Source organism: Dipodomys spectabilis, unplaced genomic scaffold (assembly GCF_019054845.1).
Source record: "Dipodomys spectabilis isolate Male_0828 unplaced genomic scaffold, ASM1905484v1 ptg000492l, whole genome shotgun sequence".
Lineage (NCBI taxonomy): Eukaryota > Metazoa > Chordata > Mammalia > Rodentia > Heteromyidae > Dipodomys > Dipodomys spectabilis.
In genome coordinates this window covers 1,078,796-1,096,660 of record NW_024871169.1, presented here as the reverse complement: position 1 = coordinate 1,096,660, position 17,865 = coordinate 1,078,796, and the positions used below count along the sequence as shown (strand labels likewise).

Below are 17,865 nucleotides of genomic sequence, written 5' to 3'. Positions count from 1 at the left end.
CTGCCCCCAACTGTGGTACCCAGCCCTCTCCTGGCCTCCCCTACCCCAGCCTCCTGCCAAATCCAGCAGCCCCTCCCTGGAGACACGCCCAACTCCCTTTCAACATCCCACCCCCTCTCCAGCACATCTTGAGGTAGGGGGGGGGGGGAACCCCTGCCTCTTAGTGTTTTGCAATTCCCCTGGATGCTCAGGGTCTGTGCCCAACTTTGCTGCAGTTTGAATCCCAGCTCCTTGGGATTCCCTGGATCCCTTTTTTTCCTCCCTAAAAACTCTTTGGAGTGTGGACCTGGGGCTTCCTGAGCCCCTGTAGATATACTGCCCCCTACACCTATCAGTCTCTTAAAAACCCAGCTCCAGGTCCACCCCTTTAGCTAACCCATTCTTCTCGATAGCCCTACCAGTGGGCCCTGGCTTCTGCCTTCCCCCATAACTCCTGTAGAATGTAGCCAACACCCCCAGGCTATTCTTGGCTGCTCCAAGCACTCCCAAGACACTTTTTAGCCTCTTTACAACCTCCTGGCTCTGTAGCCACCCTTGAGATGCTCCAACCCCCATTCTAAACCCACAAGGGATTTCTAATCCTTTCGTCTTTCCCCCAGAGGTCTTGAAGGTTTGGACAATCCTCCCTCTAGACCCTCCGCTCCAGACACTCAACCTCTTTCAAGCCCCTCTGGGTCCACCTCTGGATGCCCCTATCCTCTCTCCAATGTGGTCAAAGTATTCCAAGCCCTTTTTCCTTCCCTGAGAACTCAAGTGTGGACAGTTCCCCATCTGTTTCTTGGTCCCTCTTGACACCTCCCACATTTGTTAGGAGCATGCTAACCATTCTAGAGTCATCTCCATCTCTCTAAACCTGACAGTCCTTCTTGGACACTCGGTCTACCGTGGTACCCTTCTTTACCACTCAGGACACCACTCAGACCCTACCTAGTACCTCTAAATGACCCCCAAGCTCCTCTCTCTCTCTCTGTGTCTCTCTCGTAGTTCCTCCTCCTGGTTCATCTTGGCTTCGCTAGACACCTGTAGTTTGTTGTCCAAGTAGCCCAGGGCCTCTTCAAGCCTCCATCATCCTGGAGACAGCGACATTCTCCTAAACAGCCACCCCACCCCCAAGTCTCTAGGAGCCTGGGGAGCCCCTCAGGATGGCAGCAGGAGTAGCCACGTGGTTGCCCTTTGCACGGGCTGCAGCTGTGGGCTGGCTGCCCCTGGCCCAGCAACCCCTGCCTCCCGCACCAGGGGTGAAGGCATCACGAGGAGATGAGGTTCTGGTGGTGAATGTAAGTGGACGACGCTTCGAGACCTGGAAAAACACGCTGGATCGCTACCCAGACACCCTACTGGGCAGCTCAGAGAAAGAGTTCTTCTACGATGCTGATTCAGGCGAGTACTTCTTCGATCGTGACCCGGACATGTTCCGGCACGTGCTGAACTTCTACAGAACAGGCAGGCTTCATTGTCCCAGGCAGGAGTGCATCCAGGCCTTCGATGAGGAGCTGGCTTTCTATGGCCTGGTCCCCGAGCTTGTGGGTGACTGTTGCCTTGAAGAGTACCGGGACCGCAAGAAGGAAAACGCTGAGCGCCTGGCAGAGGATGAGGAGGCTGAACAGGCTGGGGAGGGCCCAGCCCTGCCTGCGGGCAGCTCCCTACGACAGCGGCTCTGGCGGGCCTTCGAGAACCCACACACAAGCACCGCGGCCCTCGTTTTCTACTACGTAACTGGATTTTTCATCGCTGTGTCGGTCATCGCCAATGTGGTGGAGACCATCCCATGCCGTGGTCCTGCCCGGAGGCCCCCAAGGGAGCAGCCCTGTGGTGACCGTTTCCCGATGGCTTTTTTCTGTATGGACACTGCCTGTGTGCTCATCTTCACCGGGGAATACCTCCTGCGGCTTTTTGCCGCCCCCAGCCGTTGCCGCTTTCTGCGAAGTGTCATGAGCCTCATCGACGTGGTGGCCATCCTGCCCTACTATATAGGGCTTTTTGTGCCCAAGAACGATGATGTCTCGGGTGCCTTTGTCACTCTGCGTGTGTTTCGGGTCTTCCGCATCTTCAAGTTCTCCAGGCACTCACAGGGCTTGCGGATTCTGGGCTACACACTCAAGAGCTGTGCCTCTGAGCTGGGCTTTCTCCTCTTTTCCCTCACCATGGCCATCATCATCTTCGCCACTGTCATGTTCTATGCTGAGAAGGGCACCAGTAAGACCAACTTTACAAGCATCCCTGCAGCCTTCTGGTATACTATTGTCACCATGACCACACTTGGGTAAGTGCTGGCCCTGTGCTTGGAGGCGCTCCATTGCTCTATTATACTCACCCTTTCTGCATAATTGCAAGGTTACATAAATGACCTCTGTGTCTCTCTGTGGTCTTACACATGTTAAGCTAGCACCTCTCTCTGTCTGTCTCTTTCTTTCTCTGTGTCTCTGTCTCTGTCCATCTGTCTGTCTGTCTGTCTGTCTGTCTCTCTCTCTCTCTCTCTTATATCTTGCTATGTAGCCCAGGCTGGCCCTTGAACTCTTGATCCTCCTGTCTCAGTCTCCCTAGTGCTGGAATTAGAAATTATAAACATATACCACCACACCCAGTTTCTCCTCCTCCTCCTCCTCCTTTTCCTCCTCTTCCTCTTCCTTCTCTTCCTCCTCCTTCTTTCTTCCTCTCCCCCTCTCTCTTAGTGCCTATGTGCATGTTCCAGTACTAGTGCTTGAACTCAGGGCCTGGGTGCTTAGCTTTTTCACTTAAAATTGGTACTCTAGCAGGACACCACTGGTGGCTCACTGGTATAATCCTAGCTTCTCTGGAGGCTAAGCTCTGAGGACCAAGGTTCAAAGTCAGTCCAGGCAGGAAAGTCCCCATGAGAGACTTATCTCCAATTAGCCATTAGAAAACTGGAAGTGGCACTGTGGTTCAAAGTGGTAGAGTGCTAGCCTTGTGTGAAAAAGAAAAAGCTCAAGGACAGCACTCAGGCCCTGAGTTCAAGCCTAATAATCGACAAAAATAAAAAAATAAAATAAAAGATTGATACTCTACTACTTCATCCACATCTCCACTTCTGGCATGTTGGTGCTTAACTGGAGACAATCTTATGGACTTTCCTGCCCAGGCTGGCTTGGAATGGCTATGCTCAAATCATAGCCTCCTGAGTTGTTAAGATTACAGGTGTAAGCAACCAGTGCCTGGCTGCTCCTTTTACTTTGTTCTCTTAAGTTTGTTCATCTCAGGCTGGGAAGGTGGCTCAGTGGTAGAGCGCTTACCTTGCACGCATGAGGCCCTGGGTTCGATTCCTCAGCACCACATAAGAAAAAAGAAAAAAGCCAGAAGTGGCGCTGTGGCTCAAGTGGTAGAGCAAGTGCTAGCCTTGAGCTGAAGAGCTGAGGGACAGCGCCCAGGCCCAGAGTTCAGGCCCCACTACTGGACCCCCCCCAAAAAAAAAAGTTTGTTCATCTGTAAAGACTTATGGAGTTGTACTTAATCTTCTAGTCTTTCCCAGCTCTGATCATACCTTGATTTTCGAGGTCAGGAGATCTGAGTTTAAGTTTGACTTAACTATTCTTTCTGTTGACATTTTCTCAGGGTCTCCGTTTTCCCCTCTGTAAAATGGAAAATGAATCCTAAAGAGGATTCAGTTGTGAGTTCTCTGAATGTTTCTGGGGCAGTAAATATAGTTATTGGCTTCTTGGCACCCTTTTCCCCTTCCTTTTTTCTCAGTTGTGGGGATTGAACTCAGGGCCTGGTCACTCTCCCTGAGCTCTTTGCTCAAGGCTAGCACACTACCACTTTGAGCCACAGCTCCACTTCCAGTTTTCCTATGGTTAAATGGAGGTAAGAACCTCACAGATCTCCTGCCTGGGCTGGCTTTGAACCACAATCCTCAAATCTCAGCCTTCTAAGTAGCTTGAAATAAAGGTGTGAGCCACCAGTGCTGAGCTCCCTCCCTTCCTTTTTGATCTGCATTTTCTAAACTTCCAGAGTTTTCTGCTGTGTTGGGCTACCTCTGGGGCTCTGTGATTCCTTAGCATTTCCCAAAAGGTATTTTCAGCATTTTTATTCCAATCCCTGCGAGAAATCAGAGTTGGGATACAAGTACCAAATGGAATCCTCAAAGTCATGAAGTTCTTTTTGGGGGAGGTAGGTGTGCTGGGGATGGGACATAGTGTCTCATATATCTAGTCACAGGCTCTATTACTGAACTACATCCCCAGCCTTCATGAATAGCTTTCTCTCTTTCTCTCATTCTTTCTTTTCTTCGTTCTTTCTCTCCCTTCTCTTTCCTTCCTTTTTCTTCCTTCCTTCCTTCTTTCCTTCCTTCCTATCTTTCTTCTTTCCTTCCTTTCTTCCTTCCAGTTAAACCCAGGGCTTCATCGCTAGGTAAGCACTCTACCACTTGAGTCACACCTCTTGCACCATGACTTTCTTTTGTTTGGTAGTTTTGTTTTGCTGTTGCTTCTTCTTCAAGACAAAGGGAGACAAGGTCTCACTATATAGAGCAAGCTGTCCTGGAAGTTGTAATTCTCCTGCCTCTGCCTCCCAAATCTGGGATTCTAGGCATATACTATCAGGCTTGGCTTCCTCCAGATGCTCTTAAAGATATTGTATAGGACAGATGCTGTAATCCTTCTGTAAATTTCCATTGCTAGGAATAAGTATAGTGTTGGTGCTAAATATCTCTAGAATGAGTGACTGCTTGCTCAGAGCCTTAATAGAGGTATAGAAAGTTGGCTTATCTGGGCTCTGGTGATTTATTCCTACAATTCTACTCAGGAGGCTGAGATCTGAGGAACATAGTTCAAGGCCAGCTCAGACAGAAAAATCCATGAGACTCTTACCTCAAATTAATCAGAAAAAAAGGAGAACTCTGGAAGTAGAGGTGCTGCTCAAGTGGAAGAGTACCACCTTTGAACCTAAAAGAGCTCCCAGACCAAGTTCAAAACCATAGTACCAGCAAAATAAAGGAGGCCAGGTGCTGGTGTCTCACACCTGTAATCCTAGTTATTCAGGAGGGTGAGATCTGAAGATTTCAGTTCAAAACCAGTCTAGGCAGGAAAGTCCGTGAGAATTTTTATCTCTAATTAACCACCAAAAAGCCAGAAGTGGGGCTGTGGTTCAAGTGGTACTCATCTTGAGGAAAAAGGAAAAGCTAAGAGCAGCACCCAGGTCCTAAGATCAAGCTCTAGTACCAGCACAAAAAAGGCGGGGGGGGGGGGGGGGGAGGGAAAGAAGAAATGTTGATTTGTGGTTTGTAAGGAGTAGAAATTAATTCTAGGTGGAGGTTCAGGATTAGTTCATCAAACTAGTTTTAAGCCTTGACAGCAAGTTGGCACTGAGTATTTTTTTTTTTTTTTGGATCTAAGACTAGGATTTGAACTGGGTACCTGACACTTTTCGCTCATTGGCTAGCACTGTACCAACTGAGCATACCTTCAACCATGAGATACTGGGTATTTTTGGTGCTTTGTTTGTTTTTCAACTCTATTTTTTTCTTTTCATTTTTTTTTGTACTGGAGATTGAACCCAGGACATTGTACTTGCTAGGTGATTGCTTTGCCACTGAGCTATATACCAGCCTGATACTGGGTATTTTTGATGCCTTTTGCCCTATTAATCCTCATAACAGCTCTGTGAGGGTAGGTGGATGACTTTCCATGGTTCATAATTGAGAGACTATATGAGGTGACACATTCTAGAGCCAGAAGTTGGGACACCTTGGGAACAGAGACTTGATGTGAATAAAGCAAGACACAGAAATAAGGAAGAGCCAGCCATTCTAGGGCAAAGAGGAAAGGCCTAAAAGCTGAAGATCACAGAGGTAGCATTTCTGTGCAGCTCCAATTGGTCTTGTGATTGGAATTCCAGTATGCTGTGTATTCCTGAGCTTTGTTAGTTCCTTGCTCTGAGAATGTAGAGAGATATGCAAACCAAATAGAACATTCTTTTCAGGTTGCAGAGCCCCTTGGCTGGCTTGTAGTGGTGGGACTCTCTTCCCAGGAGCCTATATTTACTTGCCTTTGGCTTCCTTATTCTCCTCTCTCCTTTGTTTCTTTTTATTTTTCAGTTTTAATCAGAATCTTGTATTAATTTGGCATATAAGTTTTTAATAAGTTTTTTATTGTGAAATACCATACATGGCTCAAGTGGTAGAGCATTAGCCTTGCGCTGAAGATCTGAGGGACAGTGCCCAGTCCCAGAGTTCAAGCCCCACAACCGACAAAAATAAAAACAAAAAAACCAAAACAAACAAAATACCGTACAGAGGGGTTGCAATTACATGAGCAAGGTAATGAGTACATTTCTTATCAAGCATTGTTGCCTCCTCCTTTGTTTTTCCTCTCTCCTTTGTATTAATACATTTCTATCTGACTCAGATACCTAGCACATAGCTCAGATGAAGTCAGCAGGTGGTAGAGGCAAAGAGGCAGCCAAGAAACTGAGGCTCAGAGAGACTAAGGGTCTGGCCAGGGATGCAGAGTGAGTCAGGGCTGGATAGACTGCAATGCGGGCGGTTGGGGGGGGGGGGTCTAAGAGGTGGGTGAGCACTTTTCCTGATCTTGACCTACCTCCTTCCTTTCCCAGCTATGGAGATATGGTGCCTAGTACCATTGCCGGCAAGATTTTTGGGTCTATTTGTTCACTCAGTGGTGTTTTGGTCATTGCCCTGCCTGTACCAGTCATTGTATCCAATTTTAGCCGCATCTACCACCAGAACCAGCGTGCTGATAAGCGCCGAGCCCAGCAGGTAACCCTATCTTTCTTCTGAGTACCCCTAATTCCCCACACCTTGAGCCCATCTATTTTTGGATTCATCCACTTTGTCTCCAACTCTATAGAAAGTACGCCTGGCAAGGATCCGGTTGGCAAAGAGTGGGACCACCAATGCCTTCCTGCAGTACAAGCAAAATGGAGGCCTTGAGGTAGGGAGGGACCCAGATTGGGAGGTGGGGTAAGCAGGGATGAGGGGAGGAAAGTGCTCACCTCTTTCTGTTCTTTGCATTACCAGGACAGTGGCAGCGGGGAGGGACAGGCTCTGTGTGTCAGGAACCGGTCTGCTTTTGAACAACAGCATCACCATTTGCTGCACTGTCTAGAGAAGACAACGGTGAGACTGAGGGAGAGGTGACATGGCAGTAGGGAGGCTTGCTACTAACAGTGGAGATCACACCAGCCTCTTTAGTAGATAGCATGGCAGGTATGAGCCACCAGTGCCAGGCGAACATGAGGCTTCTTGAAAGAGATTGAAGAATGAGTAAGGAATGGGAAAAGAGGGTGACTTCCAGGAAGAAAGAAAGGAACAACTTAATCAAAGGCACAGGGGATGAGACTAGCTCCCATGATGTACCCAATAACCCTGCCTCCCTTCTTCCTACAGTGCCATGAGTTCACAGATGAGTTAACCTTCAGTGAGGCCCTGGGAGCTGTCTCTTTGGGTGGCCGCACTAGCCGTAGCACCTCCGTATCCTCCCAGCCAATGGGGCCTGGCAACCTGTTATCATCTTGCTGCCCCCGCAGAGCCAAGCGCCGTGCCATCCGCCTTGCCAATTCCACTGCTTCAGTCAGCCCTGGTAGCATGCAGGAACTGGACACACTGGCAGGACTGCGAAGGAGTCCTGCCCCTCAAAGGTAAGCACTGTCCTACTTGCTGGCCACAGATGGCAATGGGGGTGATGAAAAGACATAGCACTTGGACCAGTGGGTATGAGATGTCATGACTTTAAGTCTAGCAACTCAAGTTCAAATTCAAACTTCATACATAGATCTTGAATTTATCTTATGTGAAATTCCTCTTTCAATTTGGACATTAATGGTGACACATGATTATAGTTCCAGCTCCTTAGGAGGCTGGCTGAATCAGAAGGAACATTTGAGCTCATAACTTTAAGCTCAGACTGGGAAACATAGTGAAACCCTATCTCAAAAAATAATTTTGTTGAATCTGGTACTGGTGGCTCACACCTGTAATCTTAGATACTTAGGAGGCTGAGATCAGAGGATCCTGGTTTGAGACCAGCCTGGCAGACAAGTCCATGAGACCCTTATCTCTAAACAATCAGTAAAAATCTGGACGTGTAGCTATGACTCAAGCACTAACCTTGAGCAAAAGAGCTAGCACCCAGGCCCTGAGTTCAAGTCCCAGGACTGGCACACACACAATAAAATATTTTTAACTGGGAAAGAGCGAGGAAAGGAGTATCCAGAAAGAAATATACTCTTTACCTGAAGTATGTAACTGTAACCCCTGCATATATCACTTTTGTGTGTGTGTGTCGGTTGTGGGGCTTGAACTCTGGGCTTAGGCACTGTCTCTGTACTCTTCAGCTCAGGGCTAGCACTCTACCACTTGAGCCACTGTGCCACTTGCAGTTTTCTGAGTGGTTTACTGGAGATAAGAGTCTCATGGAGTGTCCTGCCCCAGCTGGCTTTGAACCAGATCCTCAGATCTCAGCCTCCTGAGTAGACAGGATTATAGGCATGAGCCACCATTGCCCAGCTACATCACCTGTATAGTAACAATTAAATTTTTTTTGTCCAGTCCTGAGGCTTGACCTGAGGGCCTGGGCACTGTCCTTAAGCTTCTTTACCCAGGGCTAGCACTCCTTGAGCCACAGCTCCACTTCTACCTTTTTCTGTTTATGTGGTACTGAGGAATCGAAACCAGGGCTTCATGAATGCTAGGCAACACTCTAACAGTAAGGCACTTTCCAAGCGTCATAATAAATTTTTTTAACTAAAAAAAATAATATTTTGAGCCAGGCACTGGTGGCTCATGCCTTAATCCTAGCTACTCAGGAAGCTGAGATCTGATGATTATGGTTTGAAGCCAGCCTGGTAGGAAAGTCGATGAAATTCCTATCTCCAATAAACCACTCAAAAAACCAGAAGTGGAGCTGTGCCTCAAGTGGTAGAGATCTAGCCTTGAGCCCAAAAAATAAAGAACAGCCAGGCACCAGTGGTTCACGCCTGTAATCCTAGCAACTCAGGAGGCTGAGATCTGAGGATCACAGTTCAAAGGCAGCCCAGGCAGAAAAGTCAGTGAGACTCTTATCTCCAACTAGCCAGCCACCAGAAAAACAAGAAGTGGGAAGTGGCGCTGTGGCTCAAGTGGTAGAGTGCTCGCCTTGAGCTGAAGAGCTTAGGGACAGCACCCAGGCCCAGAGTTCAAGCCCCACGAATGACAAGAAAAAAAAAGATGGAAATTAAAATTTAGCCCAGTGTTGGTGGCTCACGCCTGTAATCCTAGCTACTCAGGAGGCTGAGATCTGAGGATCTTGGTTCAAAGCCAGCTGGGGTAGGAATCTCCATGAGACTCTTTTTTTTTTTGTCGATCGTGGGGCTTGAACTCTGGGCTTGGGTGCTATCCCTCAGCTCTTCAGCTCAAGGCAAGCACTCTACCGCTAGAGCAACAGCACCACTTCTAGTTTTCTAGTGGTTTATTGGAGATAAGAGTCTCAGGGACTTTCCTGCCCATGATCCTCATATCTCAGCCTCCTGAGTAGCTAGGATTACAGGCGTGAGCCACACGCTCCCGGCTCCATAAGACTCTTATCTCCATTAAACCACTCAGAAAACTGGAAGTGGCACAGTGGCTCAAGTGGTAGGGTGCTGAATTGCTGAGGGACAGAGCCCAGGCCCAGAGTTCAAGCCTTGTGACCAACCAAAAAAAAAAAGAAAGCAAAAAAGAAAACTAGAAGTAGCACTGTGGTTCAAGTGGTAGAGTGCTTGACTTGAGCTGAAGAGCTCAGGGACAGCATCCAGGCCCAGAGTTCAAGCCCCACAACTGACAAAGAAAAGTAAAGAACAGCATCTAGGCCTTGATTTTAAGCCCCAGTACTGGCACAAAAAAAGAATAATTTATTGAAACCAGGTATAGAGAGACTCTCTTAGTTTATCAGCAAAAATCCAGACGTGCCTGTTTTGCTCAAGTGGTAGAGTGCCAGCTTCAAGTAAACAAGTAATATGAGAGTATGAGACAATTAATTCAAGCCTCAGTACTGGCATACACAAAAATATTGAGCACCTACTGTATGCCACAGAATTTTAGGCACTTGGGATATAGCAGGGAACAGAACAGACGAAAAATTTTGTCCTTGGGGCTAGGAAGGTGGCTCAGTGGTAGAGTGCTTTCCTTGCATACATGAGGCCCTGGGTTCGATTCTTCAGCACCACATAAGCAGAAAAATCCGGAAGTGGTGCTGTGGCTCAAGTGGTAGAGTGCTCACCTTGAGCTGAAGAGCTGAGGGAAAGTGCCCAGGCCCAGAGTTCAAGCCCCATGACTGACAAAAAAAATTCTGTCCTGAAGCCAGGTGTTTATGGCTCACACCTATAATCCAAGCTACTTAGCATGATGAGATATGAGGATCAATGTTTGAAGCCAGCCTGGGCAAGAAAGTCCATGAAACTCTTTATTTCCAATTAACCACTAGAAAACCAGAAGTGGTGCTGTGGCTTATAGTGGTAGAGAACTAGACTTGAGCAAAAGAGTTCAGGGAAGCCAAGCGCTGGTGGCTCATGGTTCAAAGCCAGCCCGGGCAGGAAAATCTGTGAGACTCTTATCTCCAATAAACCACTAGAAAACCGGAAGTGGTGCTTTGGCTCAAGCAATAGAGCGCTCGCCTTGAACTGAAGAGATGAGGGACAGTGCCCAGGCCCAGAGTTCAAGCCCCACGACTGACAAAAAAAAAGAGTTCAGGGATGGGGGCTGAAAATGTGGCTTAGTAGTAGAGTACTTGCCTAGCATGCATGAAGCCCTAGATTCAATTCCTCAGTACCACATAAATAGAAAAAGCTGGAAGTGGCACTGTGGTTTAAGTAGTAGAATGCTAGCCTTGAGCACAGAGAGGCTCAGTAATAGTGCCCAGTCCACAAGTTTAAGCCCCAGGACCAGCAAAAAAACAAAAAGAGAGAGAGAGAGAGAGTTCAGGGATAGTGTCCAGACCCCAAGTTCAAGCCCACAGCCAACCAAAAAGAAACTAGCAAAAAAACAAAACACAAAACCTGTCCCTGTCTGGGATTATAGCTCAGTGGTAGAATACTTGCCTTTTGTTCCACCCCCAGCACTGAGAGAGGGAAGGGGAGGAAGAGAAGGAAGGAAGGAAGGAAGGAAGGAAGGAAGGAAAGAAGGAAGGAAAGAAAGAAAGGAAGGAAGGAAGAAAGAAAGAAAGAAAGAAAGAAAGAAAGAAAGAAAGAAAGAAAGAAAGAAAGAAAGAAAGAAAGAAAGAAAGGGAAAGGAAAGAAAAAAGAAAACTATCCTATATTTTCAAGATAATTAAGTGGCACTGTGGCTCAAGTGGTAGAGTGCTCACCTTGAGCTGAAGAGCTCAGGGACAGCGCCCAGGCCCAGAGTTCAAGCACCACAACTGACCAAAAAAAAAAAAAAAATCAAAATAATTAAAGAAAATCACAGAGTAGGGGCTGGGAAGGTGGCTCAGTGGTAGAGCGCTTGCCTTGCATGCTTGAGGCCCTGGGTTCGATTCCTCAGCACCACATAAGCAAAAAGAAAAAAGCCGGAAGTGGCGCTGTGGCTCAAGTGGTAGAGCGCTAGCCTTGAGCTGAAGAGCTGAGGGACAGCGCCCAGGCCCAGAGTTCAGGCCCCACGACCGGACCCAAAAAAAAAAAAAAAAAAAAAAGAAAGAAAAAGAAAATCACAGAGTATATAGTAGGTAAACACCAAGTAGAAAAAGAAACCAGCAATCGTGGCTAGAGAATACAGAGAAAAGGGTGATATGGTGCTTTTTCTTTACTTTTTAATTAATTGATGATTTTTTTCCAGTCATGGGGATGGAACTCAGGGCCTTACACATAGGAGGCAAGTTCTTTATCAGAGTGATCCACACCTAAGCATGATACAGTTTTAGAGTGTGGTCAGAGAAAGCATTTGTTAAGTTTTTGTCAGAGTCCTGGCCTGAAGGAGGGACACTAGGCTGGCATCTCTGATAGAAATGAGAATGAATAGAGTCTAGTGCAGATTCTGTGTGTGTCTGTGTGTGTGTGTGTGCACGTGCGCGCACAAGCACACTGGTCCTGGGGCTTGAACTCAGGGCCTGAACACTGACCTTGACCTTTTCTGCTCAAGGCTTATGCTCTTCCACTTGAGCTATAGCTCCACTTCTGGCTTTTTGGCTTGGTTAATTGGAGATGAGAATCTCACAAACTTTCCTGCATGAGCTGACTTCAAACCAAGATCCTCAGATCTCAGTCTCCTAAGTAGCTAGGATTACAGACATGAGCCACAGGCATGCCCAGCTTGTTTTTGTTTTTGAAACAGAGGGGTTTTTTTGACAGTTGTGGGGCTTGAACTCAGGGCCTGGTTGCTGTTCTGAGTTTTTCTGCTCAAGGCTAGTATGCTATCACTTTGAGCCACAGGTCTGTTTCGTTTTCTAGTGATTAATTGGAGATAAGAGACTCTGGACTTGGCTGGGTGCCAGTGGCTCACACCTGTAATCCTAGCTACTGAGGAGGCTGAGATCTGAGGATTGGGGTTCAAAGTCAGCCTAGGCAGGAAAGTCCATGAGACTCTTATCTCTAATAAACCACTAGAAAACTGGAAGTGGCGCTGTGGCTCAAGCTGTAGAGCACTCACCTTGAGCTGAAGAGCGCAAGGACAGCGCCCAAGCCCAGAGTTCAAGGCCCACAACCGACCAAAAAAAAACAAACTCTCTGGACTTTCCTGCCTAGGCTGGCTTCAAACTGCTATCCTCAGATCTCAACCTTCTGGTAGCTAGGATTACAGGTATAAGTCACTAGTGTTCAGCCAAGACAGAGTTTTATCATATAGTCCATGCTAACCTGGAACTCACCACCTTTCTGCTTCAGCCTACAAATGCTGGAATTACATGCACGCACCACCATATCCATCTCCAAATATAGGACTTTACAAGGATTTTGGCATTGTTAGGAGAAACAATAGGTAGTAATACTTATGTAGGCTTGAGGTATATGTAGCTCCATGGTAGAGTATGTACTTATCACACACAAGGCCCTGGATTTAACCTTCAATACCAAACAAAAAGTGTATACATGTGTACTTACATGTAAGTGCATATATATGTACATCTGTTAGGTTTGAGGCATTGCTCTGAGCAATTTATATCATGTTAGTATCTCATTAGCATTCTACCACAATCCCATGAGGTATATTATTATTCACATGCTAAGACAAGTTTAGTGTGGTCAAAAAGTGTAATCAGGATTTGAACCCAGGACTAGCTGACTCTAGAGCCCTTACTCTCTTACAACCATCACTAAGGATGAAAGGGGAACATTTAATGTAGTTTCTGGGGATCAGTAGGTGCTCAATAAATTCCAAAATGGCTGTGGCAAGTATTAAGATAACTTTTGAAGAGCCTTCAACCTTTCCTACCCCTGTCCACAGCCGCTCAAGCCTGAATGCCAAGCCCCATGACAGTCTTGACCTGAACTGCGACAGCCGGGACTTCGTGGCCGCCATCATCAGTATCCCCACCCCTCCTGCCAACACACCAGATGAGAGCCAACCTTCCTCTCCTGGTGGCAGTGGTAACAGAGCCAGCAGCACCCTCAGGAACTCCAGCCTGGGTACCCCTTGCCTTCTCCCTGAGACTGTCAAGATCTCTTCTCTGTGAGGGGTGGGCCTGTCCATTCAGAGGGCTCTCTTCAATACCTGGGGACTCCTTTCCAAAGCCATATTTTGGGGAGGCAGACAGGGGAAGGTCTGGGGATCCCTTCTGCTCCCTGCCAAGAACTATGCAATGGAGTTTCATGGAATAGGCCACTGGGTGGGGAAAGAGCTGGGAATGGGCAAATTCCTCCACCCCCATTTTCCAGGCGGGTGCCGAAGCACTAGACTTCCACAGGGCCTTGGTCTTCTCGGCCCCTAACACAGTAGGACTGGCCCCTTTCTCCCAGCTGGCCTCTTGCATGCAACTCCCATCTGGCCTTCAGACAGATATCAGAGTTCTGGCCTGGCAAGGAGAGTTTAGAGAAGGGATCTAACCTCCTGATCTAACCTCTAGGAGAGATTCTCACCCTCCATCAGGCCCAGCAGTTCCCAGATTCTGAAGCTTGGAATGCAACCATGGGCTTCAAGGGCTGTGTCCTCAGCATTGTCCTGCCACCTCCCCCAGCCCCCCGCCCAGGCCTTAGCTGAGGGGCCAGGCTGCCTCTCCCAACATACAGATAGCACAAACATCATCACCGCCCTCTTCCCTGGCTGCTGGAAATGGGTCTCTGCCATCCTGTTCTCCCTCTGCTGGGCTTCCAGCAAATTCTAGCAACAGCAGCTGCTGCCTTGATAATATGCAAAGCCTCTGACCAGTTTGCTGCAGCATTTACATCTGCCATGATCAGAGGGGCCACCTGTAACAACAACTCCTCCTCCTCCTCCTCCTCCCTCTCCTCCTCCTCTTCCTCCTCCTCCTCTCTTCTCTGGTTGCTTCCTTCATGGTTGGGCTGGAGTCTGGACTGGCTGAGATAAGAGTCTGGCAGTCAGCAAGAACTGGGCTGTGTTTGGAGATCTTGTGCCGATTCCATGTTCTTGGGCAGGACTCCAGAACTGTATAAGGGCTGAAGCTCTCCTAAACTCCGGTAGTTACAGGAGGAACTTCATCACCTCCCTCCCCACAGCTCTAGCTCCTTTCCACATATTCCTCCTCTTTGCCCTCTTGGGTCACCTTCTGGAACTTGGCTCTCAGGCTGAAAGCTGGCATCATCTCAGGTTCCCTGTCCCCAGCACTGTCCCTATGGAGCTGGCAGCTGACAAAGATGTAGTTTCCATCAGTCAATAAAACCTGAGAGGAGAGATGAGGACTAAGCAATTTCTGAATCTGGGTGTGGGGAGTTGGGTTGGATTAGGGGAATATATATATATTAGTTGGCCGTGGGGCCTGAACTCTGGGCCTGGGTGCTGTCCCTCAGCTCTTCAACTCAAGGCTAGCACTCTACCACTTGAGCCACAGTGCCACTTCTGGCTTTTTCTCTTTATGTGGTTGCTGAAGAATCGAACCCAGGGCCTTATGTATGCAAGGCAAGCACTCTACCACTGAGCCACCTTCCCAGCCCAGATTAGGGGATTATTAAAATCACTGATCTCAGTTCATTTCAACAAGTGGAAAGGGTGGTGGGGGAAAAAATGTGGAAAGTGGATGGATGGTGAAGTATTCTGGAAGATGAGGATCTTGGAGACATGAAAGAGGGTGAAGAATTTACTTCTATAGCAAGTAAGACAGGCCAAGGGCCATCATCTGCTTTATTCCCTCATTTGCATTATGGAGAAGCTGAGATCCAGAGCCACACATAATTTGAAGCAACTTAGGCTTCTTTTTTTGGTGTATATGTGCCTGAGTTGGGGCTTGAACTCAGGGCCTGAGTGCTGTCCCTGAGTTTTTTTGCTCAAGATTATGGCTCTACCACTTGAATCACAGCTCTACTTCTGCCTTCTTTTTTCTTTTTTGTGCCAGTCTTGGGGCTTGAACTTAGGGCCTAGGTACTGTCCTTGAGCATTTTTGCTCAAGGCTAGTGCTCTACAATTTGGCTTTTTGGTGATTAGAGTCCCCAGGCTGGCTTTGAACCTCAGATCTCAAGCCTCCTGGGTATATAGGATTATAGGCATAAGCCCAGGAATCTTGATAACCAACAACTATGAATTTAACCCCAATAAAAGCATCTCTCAGTTTGGGCTATTTCCTTTCAGTTTGGATGTCTACTACATTCCCTCTTCTGGACTACCGGTTCCACTAGTGCAGTGTGTGAATGATCTCCTTGCAACAGACCTTAGATTTAAGTTCACCTGTTCTAATCCCTGAGTGAAAGAATCACTTATCTTTTCTCTTCTTGTTTCAAGTTGCTTATAAGTGAAATACAGACAATAATTTAATCATCAATTATTTAATTATTTATATTTATTTTTGTGCTAGTACTGAGGCTTGAACTCAGGGCCTGGGCACTGTCCCTTAGCTTAATCCATCAAGACTGGTGCTCTCTACCACAGCTCCATTTCTTTCTTTCTTTTTTTGGGGGGCGGGGGGTCTGGTCATGGGGCCTGAACTCTGGGCCTGGGCGCTGTCCCTCAGCTCTTCAGCTCAAGGCTAGCACGCTACCACTTGAGCCATAGCACCACTTCCGGCTTTTTTTTTCTGCTTATGTGGTGCTGAGGAATCAAACCCAGGGCCTCATGCATGCAAGGCAAGTGCTCTACCACTGAGCCACCTTCTCAGCCCCCCACAGCTCCATTTCTGGCTTTTGCTAGTTAATTGGAGATAAGAATCTTTGGTGTTTGTCTGGCCAGGGTGGCTTCAGACCAAGTTCCTCAGATCTTACCTCCTGAGTAGCTATGATTACTACAGGCATTAGCTACTGGCACCTAGTTCTGTGTGTGTGTGTGTGTGAGAGAGAGAGAGACAGAGACAGAGACAGACAGAGAGAGGGGGGAGAGAACTGGGGCTTGAGTTCAGGGCCTGGGCTCTATCCCTTAGCTTTTCCACTCAAGGCTAGTCTCTACCAATTGAGCCACAGCTTTACTTCTGGCTTTTTGTGGTTAATTGAAGATAAGAGCTCAGAGACTTTCCTGCCTAGGCTGGCTTCAAACTGTGATCCTATGGTCTCAGCCTATTGAACAGCTAGAATTACAGGCATGAGCCACTGGTGACCAGTTTATCCCATTCTTGATATCCTACATTTGATGGATATCAAAAGACACAGTTCATAATGATACATCTGTGCCTGGAACTGAGGTCTTCCACCAAATCCCAGGATACTTCCACACACCATCATCCATAGTAAATGATCCATAAACTAGTTATGGATCACTTACTATGCACCAGTCATAACACCAGGCCACTTATTAGCATTCATCTCTGATCTTCAAATAGGATAAATAGAAATGGGATGAAGTGGGTATTAAGTGACTTGCAAAAGATTGCTCAGATGAGGACAGAAGAGGCAACCCTTAGTGCACTTGTGCTCCAGCTGCTCAGCAGCAGGGATTTTTGTTGGTCGTGGGGCGTTTACTCAGTGTTTGGGTACTGTCCCTGTTTTTTTTCCTCAAGGCTAGAGATCTACCACTTTGAACCACAGCTCCATTTCCGGTTTTCTGATAGTTAATTGGGGAGAAAAGCCTCACGGATTGTCCTGCCCAGGCTGGCTTTGAACTGGAATCCTCAGATCTTCGATTTTTGAGTACCTAGGATTACAGGCGTGACACACCAGCGCCGGAGCCAGGGATATTTTGTTTTTGACAGCATTGTGATGCACTGGTTGGTCACAGAGCTAGCTCATAAACAGTCTTTCAACCTAAGCAAACGTTCTAGTTTGTGAAAAATGCAGCTGGGCTCAGGTAACTTACGGCTCTAATCCTAGCTTCTCAAGAGGCTGAGATCTGAGGATCAATGTTTGAAGCCAGCCCAGTAAAGTCCGGAGACGCTTATGTCCAATTCACCACCAAAAAGCCAACAGTGGAGCTGTGGGCTTAAGTAATAGAGCTTCAGTTTACGCTTTAAAAAAAAAAGAAAGAAAAGCTGAGAGCACCCAGAACCTGCACTCGAGCCCCTAAACTGGCACAAAAAATAAACAAACAACAACAACAAAAAGCCCCAAGCAAACAAACAAAAAAAAACAAACCCTAATATAGACAGCGCTACGCCTGCGCACTAGCTATAGGGGCGGAGAGGTCAACAAGAGGACAAGAAGGCGGAGCTGCCAGACAAGGCGTGTCTGTTTCCTTAAACACCCTCACAGCTTATTCCCGATGGCTGGAGCCGGCCTTAGCACAGGTCTGTCTGAAGTGAATGACAGCGTCTCTTAACCAATAAACGCTGACTCAGTCTGTTGCCGGGTGAAGCAGTACCACCCCTTCTATGCCGACGGGTGGAGCCGGAACTGACGCTACAAGGGTATGTTACGCGC

General features: G+C 47.5%; 1 protein-coding gene across 1 annotated transcript; it reads left to right on the top strand.

Annotated features, from left to right (window-relative positions):
* The first annotated feature begins 1,052 nt into the window (after positions 1-1,052).
* Positions 1,053-14,274, top strand: Kcnd1 (potassium voltage-gated channel subfamily D member 1). Its single transcript, XM_042669261.1, has 6 exons — positions 1,053-2,263; positions 6,568-6,730; positions 6,822-6,905; positions 6,992-7,090; positions 7,361-7,611; positions 13,361-14,274. Exons 1-6 carry the CDS (start codon positions 1,143-1,145, stop codon positions 13,587-13,589), a joined length of 1,947 nt encoding a protein of 648 aa, XP_042525195.1. The 5' UTR covers positions 1,053-1,142; the 3' UTR covers positions 13,590-14,274.
* The last annotated feature ends 3,591 nt before the right edge of the window (positions 14,275-17,865 follow it).

Coding starts and splice junctions, on each gene's coding strand:
- Kcnd1 (XM_042669261.1), top strand. CDS start 1,143: ATGGCAGCAGGAGTAGCCACGTGGTTGCCCTTTGCACGGGCTGCAGCT. Junction 2,264..6,567: donor GTCACCATGACCACACTTGG/GTAAGTGCTGGC, acceptor TTCCTTTCCCAG/CTATGGAGATATGGTGCCTA. Junction 6,906..6,991: donor AGCAAAATGGAGGCCTTGAG/GTAGGGAGGGAC, acceptor TTGCATTACCAG/GACAGTGGCAGCGGGGAGGG.